Source organism: Lepidochelys kempii, chromosome 17 (genome assembly GCF_965140265.1).
Source record: "Lepidochelys kempii isolate rLepKem1 chromosome 17, rLepKem1.hap2, whole genome shotgun sequence".
NCBI classification, from domain to species: domain Eukaryota; kingdom Metazoa; phylum Chordata; order Testudines; family Cheloniidae; genus Lepidochelys; species Lepidochelys kempii.
The window spans coordinates 23,588,557-23,608,501 of NC_133272.1; the positions used below are offsets into that span (position 1 = coordinate 23,588,557).

General features: G+C 44.5%; 1 protein-coding gene across 1 annotated transcript in view; it reads right to left on the bottom strand.

The window, feature by feature from the left end:
* The window catches only part of HSF5 (heat shock transcription factor 5), a 69,206-nt gene that overhangs the window by 30,402 nt on the left and 18,859 nt on the right, over window positions 1-19,945 (bottom strand). The window contains exons 4-5 of the mRNA XM_073315045.1: window positions 18,600-19,127; window positions 13,909-14,086 (exon numbers count right to left, since the gene is read on the bottom strand). Of these exons, the coding sequence (XP_073171146.1) occupies window positions 13,909-14,086; window positions 18,600-19,127 (706 nt within the window). The remainder of the gene's footprint in view (window positions 1-13,908; window positions 14,087-18,599; window positions 19,128-19,945) is intronic.

The window sequence follows — 19,945 nt, forward strand, 5'->3', positions numbered from 1 at the left end:
TAGGACAAGAAGCAATGGGCTTAAATTGCAGTGAGGACAGTTTAGGTCAGACATTAGAAAAAATTTCCTAACTGTCTGGGTACTTAAACACTGGAATAAATTACTAAGGTATTATGTGGAATCTTTGTCAGTGGAGATTTTTAAGAGCAGGTTAGACAAACACCGGGCAGGGATGGTCTAGATCAGGGGTTCCCAAACTTGATTTGCAGCTTGTTCAGAGTAAGCCCCTGGAGGGCCGTGAGAAGCTTTGTTTATCTGAGCGTCTGCAGGTACAGCCGCTCGCAGGTCCCAGTGGCTGCGGTTCGCCGTTCCTGGCCAATCGGAGCTGCAGGAAGCGGTGGCCAGGGCCTTACTCTGAACAAGCTGCGAACCAAGTTTGGGAACCCCTGGTCTAGATAATACATAGTCCTGCCTTGAATGCAGGGGACTGGACTAGATCTCTCAAGGTCCATTCTAGTCCTACAATTCTATGGTTCTATGACCTGTAACAGAAAAGAAAATTCCCCCATTTTTGTTATAAAGGCTGTTTAAAAAATAACCAGATCTAGTGAATTCAAGGTTGAAAGAACATAGGGCCAGATTTTCAAAGATGTGTCTAAAAATACAGATAGGAGGTGCCCAGTGGATTTTCCAAGGTGCCTATCTCCCACTGAAAAACCTCTAAAAATCTGGTCCACAGATTGTAGACTGCCTTTCAAAAATTTTAGAATTAAGAAAACAAACATCTGAAACCTAGGAAATTCAAAGTTAATGTTGCACTTTCCCAACAAGCTACACTCAGATAACAACCACTCTCTTAATTCTGTCCCAATACAAAAAAAGTACTCTTCTTAGGCTTTGGAGCCCCAGAGTGCTCCAGATGCTTGTGTTTCTTACTCAGAAAGCGCACAGAAGGAGATTTCTGTTTCTTCCATAGTCAGAACAGTAAGATACAAGGCACTACTGACAGAGTAGTGCATGAACTCCCCTGCACTAACCTAGTGAGCTCCAGTGCTAGTTGAAGTGCAGTGTCCATTAGGTCAATGACTCTTGACCCTCAGGGGTCTGTCAGTATAATCAAGGGGGTCTGTGAACTGATTGGTCCCTCCCAAAGACAATGCATAAGGGGCATGCAGGGTCACATGGCCCCCGCACAGATTTCTGCCTTCCAACGGGACCCATCCAGAGGGGCTACTGCAGACTCTGCCCGACAGGGCAGTGGGTGGACAAGGCCTCAGGCCACCTCTCACCGCAATGCCTAGCAGAGAGGAGGCAGCGGCTCCCGCTGGCAGCCACGCTCATCATGTGTCCGTGCAGGGAAGGAGGAAGCAGCAAGGAGGCTGACTGTGGGCTGAGCCCCCTCTCTTCCTGATACATGGGGTTGCTTCTCCTTCCCTGCTGCTGGAGTCCCAGCACTTCTAGATACCTGCTTTGCAGACTGCCCGCTGAGGTGAGTCGGGGGTGGAGGTGGCACTCCCTCCCTAAGCCTGGCCACATAGGGCTCACTCAGCCCCCCCGAATGTTCCGCTGCAGTCGCCTCAGGTCCCTCCTCCAGCCCCCACCCAGGTACCTGTCCCAGTACACACACACACACACAAGCCCCCTCCAGCACCCGCCCAAATATCACCTAGCAATGCTATAATTTATCATGAGTACCAGGTAAGATATCAATATTTTAAGTTAGCTATCTTTTTGTTGAACTGGTCAAATAATAATTTATCTACAGTAATATGTGTGATAACTATTAAAGTAACATGAAAAACAAATTATGAGCAACAAAATAATGAGGAGGAAGTTGGGGATCTGCAGATTTGTCTATTTAAAATTAGGTTAAAAAAAAAAGGTTGAGGATCACTGCATTAGGTAACCCCTGAGACACATGTCCCTCCACTTGTGTGTCTTTTTCTTAATACCTCTGGAAACAGAACACACCTCTAAGTGACACACTCCTGACCAATGAGAATGAGGGTCACTAATGGGCAAAAACACCCAACACTGTAAGTAATATTTAAATCCAGGAGACTTTGACATAAGCACTCCCAGGACCAAGCAGAGCCCAAACAATAAAAAAAATCAACTACATAAAAAATAAGAAAAAAAAAGAGAAAAAAAAAAGTGTGTCCTTATGACTTAAAAGTTAAAGAGCATCTACAGATGGACTAGATGACCTCCTGAGGTCCCTTCCAACCCTGATATTCTATGATTCTGTGATTCTAATAATTCTATACTAGGACTGTCAATTAATCACAGTTAATGCACACGATTAACTCAAAAAAATTAATCGTAATTAATCGCAGTTTAAATCGCATTGTTAAACAATAGAATACTAATTGACATTTATTCATTTTTTTTATTTTTTCTACATTTTCAAATATATTGATTTCAATTACAACACAGAATACAAAGCGTATACTTCCCCCTTTATATTATTTTTATTACAAATATTTGCATTGTAAAAATGATAAACAAAATCATAGAATATCAGGGTTGGAAGGGATCTCAGGAGGTCATCCAGTCCAACCCCCTGCTCAAAGCAGAACCAATCTCCAATTTTTGCCCCAGATCCCTAAATGGCCCCCTCAAGAATTGAACTCACAACCCTGGGTTTAGCAGGTCAATGCTCAAACCACTGAGTTATCCCTCCCCCAAAAGAAATAATATTTTTCAGTTCACCTCATACAAGTATTGTAGTGCAACTTCTTTATCATGAAAGTGCAACTTACAAATGTAGATTTTTGTTGTTATATAACTGCACTTAAAAACAAAACAATGCAAAACTTTAGAGCCTAAAAGTCCACTCAGTTCTACTTCTCATTCAATCAATCGCTAAGACAAACAAGTTTGTTTACATTTACAGGAGATAATACTGCCCTCTTCTTATTTACGTCACCAGAAGTGAGAACAGCTGTTTGCATGGGACTTTTGTAACCAGCATTGCGACGTATTTACGTGACAGATATGATAAACATTCGTGTGCCCCTTCATGCTTCGGCCATCATTCCAAAGGACATGCTTCCATGATGATGACGCTTGTTAAAAAAAAAAATGTGTTAATTAAATTTGTGACTGAACTCCTTGGGGGAGAACTGTATGTCTCTGGCTCTATTTTACCTGCATTCTGCCATATATTTCGTGTTATAGTAGTCTTGGGTGATGACTCAGCACATGTTCATTTTAAGAACACTTTTGCTGCAGATTTTACAAAATGCAAAGAAAGTACCAATGTGAGATTTCTAACGATAGCTACAGCACTCGACCCAAGGTTTAAGAATCTGAAGTGCCGTCCAAAATCTGAGAGGGATGAGGTGTGGAGCATGCTTTCAGAAGTCTTAAAAAAGCAACACTCCGATGCGGAAACTACAGAACCCAAACCATGAAAAAAAAAATCAACCTTCTGCTGGTGGCAACTGACCCAGATGATGAAAATGAACATGCGTCGGTCCGCAATCCTTTGGATTTTTATCGAGCAGAACCCGTCATCAGCATGGACACATGTCCCCTGGAATGGTGGTTGAAGCATGAAGGGACATATGAATCTTTAGTGCATCTGGCATGTAAATATCTTGCAATGCCAGCTACAACAGTGCCATGAAAATACCTGTTCTCACATTCAGGTGACATTGTGAACAAGCGGGCAGCATTATCTCCTGCAAATGTAAACAAACTTGTTTGTCTGAGCGATTGGCTGAACAAGAAATAGGAATGAGTGGACTTGTAGGTGCTGAAGATTTATACAGTTTTATTTTTGAATGTAGTTATTTTTCTTTATATAATTCTACACTTGTAAGTTCAACTTTCATGATAAAGAGATTGCACTACCTCACTTGTCTTAGGTGAATGGAAAAATACTATTTCTTGTTTTTTACAGTGCAAATATTTGTAATAAAAAACAAAGTGAGCACTGTACACTGTGTATTCTGTGTTGTAACTGAAATCAATATATTTGAAAACATAGAAGACACCCAAAAATATTTAAATAAATGGTATTCTGTTATTGCTTAACAGTGCAATTAATCGCTTGACAGCCCTACTCTATACACTAGCAAAATTAAAAAAGCTCTGGCTGGGATGATTTAGTTGGGGATTGGTTCTGCGTTGAGCAGGGGGTTGGACTAGATGACCTCCTGAAGTCCCTTCCAACCCTGATATTCTATGATTCTATGAAAATTCTAAAAGCGTAGATTATATGCAAAGGCATAGTGAATGCTCCACTCTGACTACCAGCCACACACTGTAAAAAGAAACTGAGGGAGGGGCAGAGCAGCTACACTCTTTATATCACAGCTCAAGCAGGAGGAAAAGGAGGGCTATTACCACTAGGGAAAACTCTCCAGCACCAATGCATTGGTCGCGCACATTCCTGGAGTGGAGCGGACATATGCAAGCACTTGAACTCCAAATTTTGGGGGTTTACATTAAACAAAAAAACAAACACCACCACCACAACAAAAAAACCCAAACCAACCCTGAATATCCTTGAAAGGCATTACAATTACTGATAATTTCACTTTTAAAAAGTTTGTGTGGTAATTAGCATGAAATTAAGATTGAGCTAATTATTCTACTTCAACAAGAAATATTCCAAAAAAAGTCACTTGAAAGTAAACATTGAAACTATTTAGGGCTTCTTTATAGATAAAAATTGTTCTGAATTAACCGAATCAGCGTAGTTTAACTATACCATATTGTTAAACCAATATAGCCCACCTAGTATGAACAAGTTATACCAGTGTAAAGTGCGTCTGGTATCTCAAGTGCCAATACACAAATGCAAGAAGCCTGGGAAAGAAGCAGGGAGAACTGGAAGTCCTGGCACAGTCAAGGAATTATGATGTGATTGAAATTAAAGAGACTTGGTGGGATAACTCACATGACTGGAGTACTGTCATGGATGGATATAAACTGTTCAGGAAGGACAGGCAGGGCAGAAAAGGTGGGGGGGTTGCATTGTATGTAAGAAAGCAGTATGACTGCTCAGAGCTCCGGTATGAAACTGCAGAAAAACCTGAGTGTCTCTGGATTAAGCTTAGAAGCGTGAGCAACAAGGGTGATGTTGTGGTGGGAGTCTGCCATAGACCACCGAACCAAGGGAATGAGGTGGACGAGGATTTCTTCTGGCAACTCACAGAAGTTACTAGATCACACGCCCTGGTTCTCATGGGAGACTTCAATCACCCTGATATCTGCTGGGAGAGCAATATAGCGGTGCACAGACAATCCAGGAAATTTTTGGGAACTGTAGAGGACAATTTCCTGGTGCAAGTGCTGGAGGAACCAACTACGGGCGGAGCTCTTCTTGACCGGCTGCTCACAAACCGGGAAGAATTAGTAGGGGAAGCACAAGTGGATGGGAATCTGGGAGGCAGTGACCATGAGATGGTCAAGTTCAGGATCCTGACACAAGGAAGAAAGGAAAGCAGCAGAATACGGACCCGGGACTTCAGAAAAGCAGACTTTGACTCTCTCAGGGAACTGTTGGGCAGGATCCCCTGGGAGAATAACATGAGGGGGAAAGGAGTCCAGGAGAGTTGGCTGTATTTTAAAGAATCCTTATTGAGGTTACAGGGACAAAGAATGACCTTGAGCGGATCACTGCGGACTATGTGGCTCTAGGAAGAAGAATAAAGGAGTTGGAGGCGCAAGTGGTGTTCTCGTCCATCCTCCCGGTGGAAGGAAAAGGCCTAGGTAGGGAGCGTCGAATCGTGGAAGTCAACGAATGGCTACGCAGATGGTGTCGGAGAGAAGGCTTTGGTTTCTTTGACCATGGGATGGTGTTCCATGAAGGAGGAGTGCTGGGTAGAGACGGGCTCCATCTTACGAAGAGAGGGAAGAGCATCTTTGCCAGCAGGCTGGCTAACCTAGTGAGGAGGGCTTTAAACTAGGTTCACCGGGGGAAGGAGACCAAAGCCCTGAGGTAAGTGGGAAAGCGGGATACCGGGAGGCAGCACAGGCAGGAATGTCTGTGAGGGGAGGGCTCCTGCCTCATACTGGCAATGAGGGGCGATCAACAGGTTATCTCAAGTGCTTATATACAAATGCACAAAGCCTTGGAAACAAGCAGGGAGAACTGGAGGTCCTGGTGATGTCAAGGAACTATGACGTGATCGGAATAACAGAGACTTGGTGGGATAACTCATATGACTGGAGTACTGTCATGGATGGTTATAAACTGTTCAGGAAGGACAGGCAGGGCAGAAAAGGTGGGGGAGTAGCACTGTATGTAAGGGAGCAGTATGACTGCTCAGAGCTCCGGTACGAAACTGCAGAAAAACCTGAGTGTCTCTGGATTAAGTTTAGAAGTGTGTGCAACAAGAGTGATGTAGTGGTGGGAGTCTGCTATAGACCACCGGACCAGGGGGATGAGGTGGATGAGGCTTTCTTCCGGCAGCTCACGGAAGCTACTAGATCGCATGCCCTGATTCTCATGGGTGACTTTAATTTTCCTGATATCTGCTGGGAGAGCAATACAGCGGTGCATAGACAATCCAGGAAGTTTTTGGAAAGCGTAGGGGACAATTTCCTGGCGCAAGTGCTAGAGGAGCCAACTAGGGGGGGGGTGCTTTTCTTGACCTGCTGCTCACAAACCGGGTAGAATTAGTGGGGGAAACAAAAGTGGATGGGAATCTGGGAGGCAGTGACCATGAGTTGGTTGAGTTTAGGATCCTGACGCAGGGAACAAAGGTAAGCAGCAGGATACGGACCCTGGACTTCAGGAAAGCAGACTTCGACTCCCTCAGGGAACGGATGGCCAGGATCCCCTGGGGGACTAACTTGAAGGGGAAAGGAGTCCAGGAGAGCTGGCTGTATTTCAAGGAATCCCTGTTGAGGTTACAGGGACAAACCATCCCGATGAGTCGAAAGAATAGTAAATATGGCAGGCGACCAACTTGGCTTAATGGTGAAATCCTAGCGGATCTTAAACATAAAAAAGAAGCTTACAAGAAGTGGAAGGTTGGACATATGACCAGGGAAGAGTATAAAAATATTGCTCGGGCATGTAGGAATGTTATCAGGAGGGCCAAATCGCACCTGGAGCTGCAGCTAGCCAGAGATGTCAAGAGTAACAAGAAGGGTTTCTTCAGGTATGTTGGCAACAAGAAGAAAGCCAAGGAAAGTGTGGGCCCCTTACTGAATGAGGGAGGCAACCTAGTGACAGAGGATGTGGAAAAAGCTAATGTACTCAATGCTTTTTTTGCCTCTGTTTTCACTAACAAGGTCAGCTCCCAGACTGCTGCGCTGGGCATCACAAAATGCGGAAGAGATGGCCAGCCCTCTGTGGAGATAGAGGCGGTTAGGGACTATTTAGAAAAACTGGACGTGCACAAGTCCATGGGGCCGGACGAGTTGCATCCGAGAGTGCTGAAGGAATTGGCGGCTGTGATTGCAGAGCCACTGGCCATTATCTTTGAAAACTCGTGGCGAACCGGGGAAGTCCCGGATGACTGGAAAAAGGCTAATGTAGTGCCAATCTTTAAAAAAGGGAAGAAGGAAGATCCTGGGAACTACAGGACAGTCAGCCTCACCTCAGTCCCTGGAAAAATCATGGAGCAGGTCCTCAAAGAATCAATCCTGAAGCACTTGCATGAGAGGAAAGTGATCAGGAACAGCCAGCATGGATTCACCAAGGGAAGGTCATGCCTGACTAATCTAATCGCCTTTTATGATGAGATTACTGGTTCTGTGGATGAAGGGAAAGCAGTGGATGTATTGTTTCTTGACTTTAGCAAAGCTTTTGACACGGTCTCCCATAGTATTCTTGTCAGCAAGTTAAGGAAGTATGGGCTGGATGAATGCACTATAAGGTGGGTAGAAAGCTGGCTAAATTGTCGGGCTCAACGGGTAGTGATCAATGGCTCCATGTCTAGTTGGCAGCCGGTATCAAGTGGAGTGCCCCAAGGGTCGGTCCTGGGGCCGGTTTTATTCAATATCTTCATAAATGATCTGGAGGATGGTGTGGATTGCACTCTCAGCAAATTTGCGGATGATACTAAACTGGGAGGAGTGGTAGATACGCTGGAGGGGAGGGATAGGATACAGAAGGACCTAGACCAATTGGAAGATTGGGCCAAAAGGAATCTGATGAGGTTCAATAAGGATAAGTGCAGGGTCCTGCACTTAGGACGGAAGAACCCAATGCACAGCTACAGACTAGGGACCGAATGGCTAGGCAGCAGTTCTGCAGAGACGGACCTAGGGGTGAGAGTGGACGAGAAGCTGGATATGAGTCAGCAGTATGCCCTTGTTGCCAAGAAGGCCAATGGCATTTTGGGATGTATAAGTAGGGGCATAGCGAGCAGATCGAGGGACGTGATCGTTCCCCTCTATTAGACATTGGTGAGGCCTCATCTGGAGTACTGTGTCCAGTTTTGGGCCCCACACTTCAAGAAGGATGTGGATAAATTGGAGAGAGTCCAGCGAAGGGCAACAAAAATGATTAGGGGACTGGAACACATGAGTTATGAGGAGAGGCTGAGGGAGCTGGGATTGTTTAGCCTGCAGAAGAGAAGAATGAGGGGGGATTTGATAGCTGCTTTCAACTACCTGAAAGGGGGTTCCAAAGAGGATGGCTCTAGACTGTTCTCAATGGTAGCAGATGACAGAACGAGGAGTAATGGTCTCAAGTTGCAGTGGGGGAGGTTTAGATTGGATATTAGGAAAAACTTTTTCACTAAGAGGGTGGTGAAACACTGGAATGCGTTACCTAGGGAGGTGGTAGAATCTCCTTCCTTAGAGGTCTTTAAGGTCAGGCTTGACAAAGCCCTGGCTGGGATGATTTAACTGGGAATTGGTCCTGCTTTGAGCAGGGGGTTGGACTAGATGACCTTCTGGGGTCCCTTCCAACCCTGATATTCTATGATTCTATGATTCTATGATGTGTAGAAAGAACAGTAACTATGGCAGGCGACCAGCTTGGCTTAACAGTGAAATCCTTGCTGATCTTAAACACAAAAAAGAAGCTTACAAGAAGTGGAAGATTGGACAAATGACCAGGGAAGAGTATATAAATATTGCTCGGGCATGCAGGAGAGAAATCAGGAAGGCCAAATCACACCTGGAGTTGCAGCTAGCAAGAGATGTTAAGAGTAACAAGAAGGGTTTCTTCAGGTATGTTAGCAACAAGAAGAAAGTCAAGGAAAGTGTGGGCCCCTTACTGAATGAGGGAGGCAACCTAGTGACAGAGGATGTGGAAAAAGTGAATGTACTCAATGCTTTTTTTGCCTCTGTCTTCACGAACAAGGTCAGCTCCCAGACTACTGCACTGGGCAGCGCAGCATGGGGAGAAGGGGACCAGCCCTCTGTGGAGAAAGAAGTGGTTGGGGACTATTTAGAAAAGCTGGGAAAAGTCTATGGGGCCAGATGCGCTGCAGCCATGAGTGCTAAAGGAGTTGGTGGATGTGATTGCAGAGCCATTGGCCATTATCTTTGAAAACTCATGGCGATCGGGGGAGGTCCCAGATGACTGGAAAAAGGCTAATGTAGTGCCCATCTTTAAAAAAGGGACGGAGGATCCTGGGAACTACAGGCCGGTCAGCCTCACCTCAGTCCCCGGAAAAATCATGGAGCAAGTCCTCAAGAAATCAATTCGGAAGCACTTAGAGAAAAGGAAAGTGATCAGGAACGGTCAGCATGGATTCACCAAGGGCAAGTCATGCCTGACTAATCTACTTGCCTTCTATGATGAGATAACTAGCTCTATGGATGAGGGGAAAGCAGTGGACGAGTTATTCCTTGACTTTAGCAAAGCTTTTGACACGGTCTCCCACAGTATTCTTGTCAGCAAGTTAAAGAAGTATGGGCTGGATGAATGGGCTATAAGGTGGATAGAAAGTTGGCTAGATTGTCGGGCTCAACAGGTAGTGATCAACAGCTCGATGTCTAGTTGGCAGCCGGTATCAAGTGGAGTGCCCCAAGGGACGGTCCTTGGGCTGGTTTTCTTCAATATCTTCGTTAATGATCTGGAGGATGGTGTGGATTGCACCTTCAGCAAGTTTGCAGATGACACTAAACTGGGAGGAGAGGTAGATACGCTGGAGGGTAGGGATAGGATACAGAGGGCCCTAGACAAATTAGAGGATTGGGCCAAAACAAATCTGATGAGGTTCAATAAGGACAAGTGCAGAGCCCTACACTTAGGATGGAAGAATCCCATGCACTGCGCTACAGACTAGGGACCGACTGGCTAGGCAGCATTTCTGCAGAAAAGGACCTAAGGGTTACAGTGGATGAGAACCTGGATATGAGTTAACAGTGTGCCGTTGTTGCCAAGAAGGCCAATGGCATTTTGGGATGTGTAAGTAGGGACATTGCCAGGAGATCGAGGGACGTGATCGTTCCCCTCTATTCAACATTGGTGAGGCCTCATCTGGAGTACTGGAACCACCTGATCAACATCCTCTACAGCAAACAGGGAAAGATAAAGAATGAGCTCTCAAAAATGGATACTCTCATAAAAAACAACCTTCCACACAAAATTCCTCGTGGCTGGACTTTAGTAAAACTAGGCAAGCCATTTACAACACACACTTTGCTTCTCTACAAAAGAAAAAGGACACTAAACTTTCTAAACTACTACATGCCACAAGAGGCCACAGCAATGGTTCCCTCAACCCACCCAGCAATATTGTTAACTTATCCAACTATACTCTTAGCCAGCAGAAGCAACTGTCCTATCTCGGGGCCTCTCCTTCTGCCCCTCCACCCCCACGAACATGATACAGTTCTGTGGTGACCTAGAATCCTATTTTCGATGTCTCCGACTCAAGGAATATTTCCAACAAACCTCTGAACAACATACTAATCCACAAAGACCTCCCTACCAACACTAAAAAAAGAAGGATTCTAGGTGAACTCCTCCTGAAGGTCGAGACAGCAGACTGGACTTCTACATAGACTGCTTCCGCCGACGTGCACGGGCTGAAATTGTGGAAAAGCAGCATCACTTGCCCCACAAACTCAGCCATGCAGAACACAATGCCATCCACAGCCTCAGAAACAACTCTGACATCATAATCAAAAAGGCTGACAAAGAAGGTGCTGTTGTCATCATGAATAGGTCGGAATATGAACAAGAGGCTGCTCGGCAGCTCTTCAACACCACTTTCTACAAGCCATTACCCTCTGATCCCACTGAGAGTTACCAAAAGAAACTACAGCATTTGCTCAAGAAACTCCCTGAAAAAGAACAAGATCAAATCCGCAGACACACCCCTGGAACCCCGACCTGGGGTATTCTATCTACTACTGAAAATCCATAAACCTGGAAATCCTGGGCGCCCTATCATCTCAGGCATTGGCATCATGACAGCAGGATTGTCTGGATATGTAGATTCCCTCCTCAGGCCCTACGCTACAAGCACTCCCAGCTACCTTTGAGACACCACTGACTTCCTGAGGAAACTACAATCCATCGGTGATCTTCCTGAAAACACCATTCTGGCCACTATCGATGTAGAAGCCCTCTACACCAACATTCCACACAAAGATGGACTACAAGCCGTCAAGAACACTATCCACAATAATGTCACGGCTAACCTGGTGGCTGAACTTTGCGATTTTGTCTTTACCCATAACTATTTTATATTTGGGGACAATGTATACCTTCAAATCAGCGGCACTGCTATGGGTACCCGCATGGCCCCACAGTATGCCAACATTTTTATGGCTGACTTAGAACAACACTTCCTCAGCTCTCGTCCCCTAACGCCCCTACACTACTTGCGCTATATTGATGACATCTTCATCATCTGGACCCATGGAAAAGAAGCCCTTGAGGAATTCCACCATGATTTCAACAATTTCCATCCCACCATCAACCTCAGCCTGGTCCAGTCCACACAAGAGATCCACTTCCTGGACACTACAGTGCTAATAAACGATGGTCACATAAACACCACCCTATACCAGAAACCTACTGACCACTATACCTACCTACATGCCTCCAGCTTTCACCCTGACCACACCATACGATCCATCGTCTATAGCCAAGCTCTGCAATACAACCGCATTTGCTCCAACCCCTCAGACAGACAAACACCTACAAGATCTCTATCAAGCATTCTTACAACTACAATACCCACCTGCTGAAGCGAAGAAACAGATTGACAGAGCCAGAAGAGTTCCCAGAAGTCACCTACTACAGGACAGGCCAAACAAAGAAAATAACAGAACGCCACTAGCTGTCACCTTCAGCCCCCAACTAAAACCCCTCCAACGCATTATCAAGGATCTACAACCTATCCTGAAGGACGACCCAACACTCTCACAGACCTTGGGAGACAGGCCAGTGCTTGCCTACAGACAGCCCCCCAACCTGAAGCAAATACTCACCAGCAACCACATACCACACAACAGAACCACTAACCCAGGAACCTATCCTTGCAACAAAGCCCGTTGCCAACTGTGCCCAAATATCTATTCAGGGGACATCATCACAGGGCCCAATAACATCAGCCACACTATCAGAGGCTCGTTCACCTGCACATCTACCAATGTGATATATGCCATCATGTGCCAGCAATGCCCCTCTGCCATGTACATTGGTCAAACTGGACAGTCTCTACGTAAAAGAATAAATGGACACAAATCAGATGTCAAGAATTATAACATTCATAAACCAGTCGGAGAACACTTCAATCTCTCTGGTCACTCGATTTCTGATCTCAAAGTGACTTTCCTTCAACAAAAAAACTTCGAAAAGACTCCAACGAGAGACTGCTGAATTGGAATTAATTTACAAATTGGATACAATTAACTTAGGCTTGAATAGAGACTGGGAATGGTTCAGTCATTATAAAAAGTAACCTATTTCCCCTTGTTTATTCCTTCCCCCCCACACACTGTTCCTCAAACGTTCTTGTTAAACCCTGGATTTGTGCTGGAAATGGCCCACCTTGATTATCATACACATTGTAAGGAGAGTGATCACTTTAGATAAGTTAGTACCAGCAGGAGAGTGGGGTGGGGGGAGAGAAAACCTTTTGTAGTGATAAACACCCATTTTTTCATGGTCTGTGCGTATAAAAACATCTTCTGTATTTTCCATAGTATGCATCCGATGAAGTGAGCTGTAGCTCACAAAAGCTTATGCTCAAATAAACTGGTTAGTCTCTAAGGTGCCACAAGTACTCCTTTTCTTTTTATCTGGAGTACCGTGTCCAGTTTTGGGCCCCACACTACAAGAAGGATTTTTTTAAAATTGGAAAACGTCCAACGGAGGGCAACAAAAATTATTAGGGGACTGGAACACATGACTTATGAGGAGAGGCTGAGGGAACTGGGATTGTTTAGTCTGCGGAAGAGAAGAATGAGGGGAGATTTGACAGCTGCTTTCAACTACCTGAAAGGGGGTTCCAAAGAAGATGGATCTAGACTGTTCTCAGTGATAGCAGATGACAGAATGAGGAGTAATGGTCTCAAGTTGCAGTGGGGGAGGTTTAGGATGGATATTAGGAAAAACTTTTTCACTAGGAGGGTGGTGAAGCACTGGAATGGGTTACCTACGGAGGTGATGGAATCTCCTTCCTTACAAGTTTTTAAGGTCAGGCTTGACAAAGCCCTGGCTGGGATGATTTAGTTCAGGATTGGTCCTGCTTTGAGCAGGGGTTGGACTAGATGACCTCCTGAGGTCTCTTCCAACCCTGATATTCTATGATTCTATGGTACAGTTTATTCCTGTATGGAAAGGAAAATAAGCTATACTGGTATAAGGCACCTTTATACCTGTACAACTGTGGCAATATCAGTGGTTGTACTGGTATAATTATTTCAGTTAAAAAAACAGTACACAATTATCCAAAATAGGTATACTTGTATAACTTTCAAGTGTAGACCAAGCCTTACACTGTTCATCATTTTCTCTGTCTTGACTACATGGCTCCTTAAGTCACCAGTCACAGGAAACACTGGTAAAGCTATGGACCCAATTCTTACCAGGAGACTTGCCCTTCTGTGAACTGCTTCTTCTCTCTCTGCACCTGGTTTGTATGGATGAAGCTGTGTCTTTGACAGATTTGCTCACAGGTCCCACATCTGAAATAAGGAATCCTACCTGCTCCGAAGACAAAACTGTCTCTGATGGGTTGGTTTGACACTTAATACTGGGATCCACCTTTAAAAAAAAATCAAAACCCACTCAATACTTTCTGTAATCACTTTAGGGGATTTAATGTAGATAAATAGCTCTTTCTCTCATGGAACATCCACTTCAAGGGACATTCTACAAACAGAAAACACTACTTGGAGCTTAAATGCCATTAAAGAAAACTGGTCTGATTTTCATAAGGTATAAACTGTGTAAAATAAATGTAAAAATAAAAGCTCTCTTTTTTTAAAATTGGTATTTCTGAGCATCTTGGTGATCTGTAATATCACTTATGACATCAGCAATTTGAGCTCCATCCTAACATAATATTTAACAAAAAAAAATCTTCAAGGTCAGATTTTTAAATGAGTGCTAAAGAGGTGTAACTGTATACTCCAATGACTAGTCAGGCATCTAACTAGCCACTTACATGCACAGCTGCCACAATTCTATGTGCATTTCTAAAAATGTCTCTAAGTCTAGTATTTAAGCAAAGTGATATTTTACACAGTAACATTATTCGGTTTAAGTAAATATTACAAAATAAAAACTAGTTTTCAGATTTTTTCATTGTATCAGCATATACTCATATCTCAAATGATGTTATCATTCAGCAAGATAGTTGTCAGCTGCAGTCTCAAAGTGCCAGAACTTGTCCAACCTATTAATAAACAGGTTTGAGAGTATATGCAATAAGGGGACAGGATGTCTGGCCAAAATTGTTTGTTGATATCTAGTGTGAAAGTTCCTCCTTTGCCTTGGTAGGTCCTGCGCTTATTGGCGGATTTGCTCGCCTCAGAGGTTCACGGCAGCCCTCAGTTTGGCCACTTTCATGGCTCAAATCTGCCGTTCACTCAGTTAGCCTCATCACTGGCTATGGGGAAAAGGAAGAAGAACAATTCCCGCAGTCTCTTCTGATCTACCCAGTGGATCAGGCCAGAGACCTTCCCCTCCGGTGGAACCCACAGTCCAGGTCAACTCCTCCGGTATCAAGTAGGAAGTTGGGGAGATGGAGGGATGGGAGGAACCCGAGCCCGCCCTCTACTCTGGGTTCCAGCCCAGGGCCCTGTGGATTACAGCTGTCTACAGTGGCTCCTGTAACAGCTGCACGACAGCTACAACTCCCTGGGCTACTTCCCCATGGCCTCCTCCCAACACCTTCTTTATTCTCACCACAGGACTTTCCTCCTGATTTCTGATAATGCTTGTATTTCTCAGTCTTCCAGTAGTACACCTTCTCACTCTCAGCTTCTTGCGCCTCTTGTTCCCAGCTCCTTGCACGCACGCCACAAACTGAAGTGAGCTCCTTTTTAAACCCAGGTGCCCTGATTAGCCTGCCTGTCTGAATTGATTTTGGCAGCTTCTTGATTGGCTGCAGGTGTTCTAATCAGCCTGTCTGCCTTAATTGCTTCCAGAAAGTTCCTGATTGTTCTGGAACCTTCCCTGCTCCCTTACCCAGGGAAAAGGGACCGACTTAACCTGGGGCTAATATACCTGCCTTCGATCACTCTCCTGTAGCCATCTGGCCCAACCCTCTCACACTAGGTATACCGTTGTGTTAAGAACACTCATGAAAAATTTCAGCTTGAAAACAAGTTTTTCTGAAGGTTAATAACTATCAAAAATAGAGGGGTTGTTTCTTTAACCACAATTAATGTAATGCTAAAATGGCCTGGAACCTATAGGGTACAGAGTGACCTAGACAAATTGGAGGATTGGGCTAAAAGAAATCTGATGAGGTTCAACAAGGACAAGTGCAGGAGTCCTGCACTTAGGACGAAAGAATCCCATGCACCGCTACAGGCTGGGGACCGACTGGTTAAGCAGCAGTTCTGCAGAAAAGGACCTGGGGATTACAGTGGACGAGAAACTGGATATGAGTCAGCAGTATAACCTAATTGCCAAGAAGGCTAATAGCATATTGGGCTGCATTAGTAGGAGTATGGCCAGCAGATCGAGGGAAGTGATTATTCCCCTCTATTCGGCACTGGTGAGGCCACATTTGGAGTACTGTGCCCAGTTTTGGGCCCCACACTACAGAAAGGATGTGTACAAATTGGAGAGAGTCCAGCAGAGGGCAACAAAAATGATTAGGGGGCTGGGGCACATGACTTACGAGAAGAGGCTGAGGGAACTGGGCTTGTTTAGCTTGCAAAAGAGATGAGTGAGGGGGGATTTGATAGCAGTCTTCAACTACCTGAAGGGGGGTTCCAAAGACGATGGCACTTGGCTGTTCTCAGTGGTGGCAGATGGCAGAACAAGAAGCAATGGTCTCAAGTTGCAGTGGGGGAGGTCTAGGTTGGATATTAGGAAAAACTATTTCACTAGGAGGGTGGTGAAGGACTGGAAAGGGTTACCTAGGGAGGTGGTGAAATCTCCATCCTTAGAGGTTTTTAAGGCCCAGCTTGACAAAGCCCTGGCTGGGATGATTTAGTTGGTGCTGGTCCTGCTTTGAGCAGGGGGTTGGACTTGATGACCTCCTAAGGTCTCTTCCAACCCTAATCTTCTATGATTCTATAAGTGCTGCAAAGATGTGAATAGATGTTGCTCTGCAGTGCAAGCATAAATGGAAGCAGATTCATGGTCCAAATAAGGTTAAATGAAGAACTAGACAGAATATAGGCTTTTCCCCTGCTAAAAATTTTGCAACAACTTGTAAAGACAATTGTTTGAGCAAACTTTTCCATGGAAAGTAAGATCCTGGCGAAAATCTGAAATCCAAAATATTTTGATTTGGAAGTGCTGTCGTGCTCCCTTTCTCCTCCAAGGGCTGGGCTCCCTGGTCAGACATCTCACCTGATACACCTCTCCTCTCCTGGTGAAGGGAGACAGCTTCACCAGGGGAGTCTCTGGTCATGATGAATCATGGGAGATGTAGCTGAGCTGGGAAGCTTAGCCCATAGAGAATGGGGACACGAGGAAACCAAATTTCAACTTCCATGAGATAGCACAATAGGATACCTGTATCAAAATATTTCAGTTTTTTGGTTAAATAATCATGTAAGTTTTCCATGGAAAGTAGACAGATTTTTTTTTAATACAAAAAATTCCATTTAATGAAAAACCCAATTTCCCATCAAAAACCGTTTAGATTAAAGCTTTTGACCAGCCATGGTTAAATGCTAGGGATAAATCTTTGCTTTGAGTGGTAGCCCCCTAAGCACTCATGCCTTTCTCTCCAGTGTAATGTGTAAAAGATGGAAGTAGACAGAGTGGGCATGTCTGGAAAGACCTGGATTTAGTCACAATCTCTTGATAAACTGGTGTTTAACCCTGTATCTCACATTTCAGGCCTCACTTCTATGCGGAAATAACTTGGCAGCCATACACCAGCACTCTCATTAATACAGGATACATGTCCCCTGCACATCCTGTCCTGCTCATCTTTACTTTGTATGTCTAGAAAGAACAATCAAACCAAGTATGGGATATTACAATACACAAGGTTCAGAGAAATCTTTCCTCAATGAACCAAAAAAATTGAGTTAAATAGTGTGCATAAATTAAGAATACTAATGGTCACTCAAATTAATTGCTCAGTGTTTTGGAATAACACTAAGGCTTTGTGTACAGTACCTTGCTTTTAGTGACACGGCTGTGCTGCCACAGCCATGCTGCTAAAAGGCATACAGTGCAGCTGCTGTTTGTCGGCAGGAGAAAGCTCTCCTGCTGACAAAAAACTTCCACCTCGCCACGAGCAGCAGCGACTTTGTCGGCAGGAAAGTCTTCCTGCCGACAAAGAGCTGTTCACACCGGCTCTTTTCATCAGTAAAACAAAAGTTTTGCCGAAGAAGTTCCAGTGTAAACAAAAGCTTAGGGCTTACCATGGATCGATGCTGCAGCAATTGATCCACCAGGGGCTGATTTAGCGGGTCTAGTGAAGACCTGCTAAATTGACCACCACTCGCTCTCCCGTCGACTCCAATACTCCACCGGAAAGAGAAGCATAAGGTAAGTTGACGGGAGAATTTCTCCCGTTGACCCAGCGCCGTGTAGACAACGTAATAAGTCGACCTAAAGTACGTCTACTCCAGCTCTGTTATTCACGTAGCTGGAGTTGCGTAACTTAGAATCATAGAATCATAGAATATCAGGGTTGGAAGGGACCTCAGGAGGTCATCTAGTCCAACCCACTGCTCAAAGCAGGACCAATCCCCAATTTTTGCCCCAGATCCCTAACTGGCCCCCTCAAGGATTGAACTCACAACCCTGGGTTTAGCAGGCCAATGCTCAAACCACTGAGTTATCCCTTAGGTCGACTTAACCCCTTAAGACCTGCCCTTAGTGACATAAGACATAGTAAATACTAAGGGACAGATCACAATGGAGTGATGCGGATTTACATTGGCTGGGAATCTGACCCTAGAAGTCCAATCCAGCCAACCCTTTAGTTTCTCACAGTTTTATGTAAGTTACTTCAATGGGACTACTCACACAAGAAGTTTGTAGGACCAGGCCCTCACTGTAGTATAGCGTAGTTATCACAGCAGAATATCCTGTAGTACAGGAACACATATTGCAGTGTTCCTTTACCCCATACCTGCTGTGGACTGAATGGCAGTCCCTCCTGAAGAAACACCACTGAAGACTGAGCTGAAGCATGGCTCATCTGTTCTTTCAGTTTCGCATGTGCTTCCTGTGTGTCTGCAGGTTCCTGCACCGTTTGTGCAGCAGTGTTCTCTACAGGCTCGGTGGTGTGGATAGTATAAATAAATTCAGAAGACTGTGGCAAAGAACAGGCTATTGCTTGATCTGTTCCCACCATAAATGTAATATCAGAACCTACAGGTGTAAGAGGCTCCAGCTGGCTGGCGTGACTCGAGGAAGGTGCATCATTATTCCCAGGGTTAACGATCAATTGCTGGCCTGCATTAGGCTGTGGGGTTGGACACTGGTTCTCCACAGGTTCCACCTTCACCATCTCTAACTTGGGGGATGAATGCATCTCATCTACAATCTGAAAGACAGCCTCTAGGTTTACTTCTGTCTTCTTGTTTTCATCAGCTGTATTGCATGGCCAGTTAGATGGCAAAAATTCAACTGGGTATGATGACTGCATTGGAGGATTCTGGGAAAACAAAATGCAATGGACTGTAATAAGAAAAATATTACTACAATATTAGATATATTCAAAGTTTCTTAGCTTCATCAGTTCCAAGGCCAGAAGGCACACTAGAGCTTCCCCAAAATAATTCCTAGAGCACATCTTTAAAATAACATCCAATCTTGATTTAAAAATTATCAGTGATGGAGAAAACCACCATGACCCTGGGTAAATTGTTCCAATGCTTAATTACTTTTGCTGTTAAAAATTTACACTTTATTTCCAGTCTGAATAGGTCTAGCTTCAACTTCCAGACATTAGATCATGTTATATCTTTCTTTGCAACACTGAAGAGCCCATTATCAAATATCTGCTCCCCATGTAGGTACTTATAGACTAATCAAGTCATCCCTTCACCTTCTCCTTAAGCTAAATAGACTGAGCTCCTTGACTCTGTAACTATAAAAAGGCATGTTTTCTAATCCTTTAACTATTCTCTGGCTCTTATCTGAACCATCACCAATCAATCAACATTTTTCTTGAATGTGTGGACAACAGAACTGGACACAGTCCTCTACCAGCAGTCTCACCAGTGCCAGATTCATATGTAAAATAACTCTCTACTCCTACTTGAGATTTCCCTGTTTACACATTCAAGGAAAGCATTAGTCCTTTTGGCTACAGCACCAAACTGGGAGCTCATATTCAGCTGATTATCCACCACAACCCCCAAATCTTTTTCAGAGTCACTGCTTCCCAGAGTCCCTCATTGTGTAAGTACATCTACATTCTTTTTTCCTAGATGTATAAATGTACACTTAACCGTATAAAAATGTAGTGTT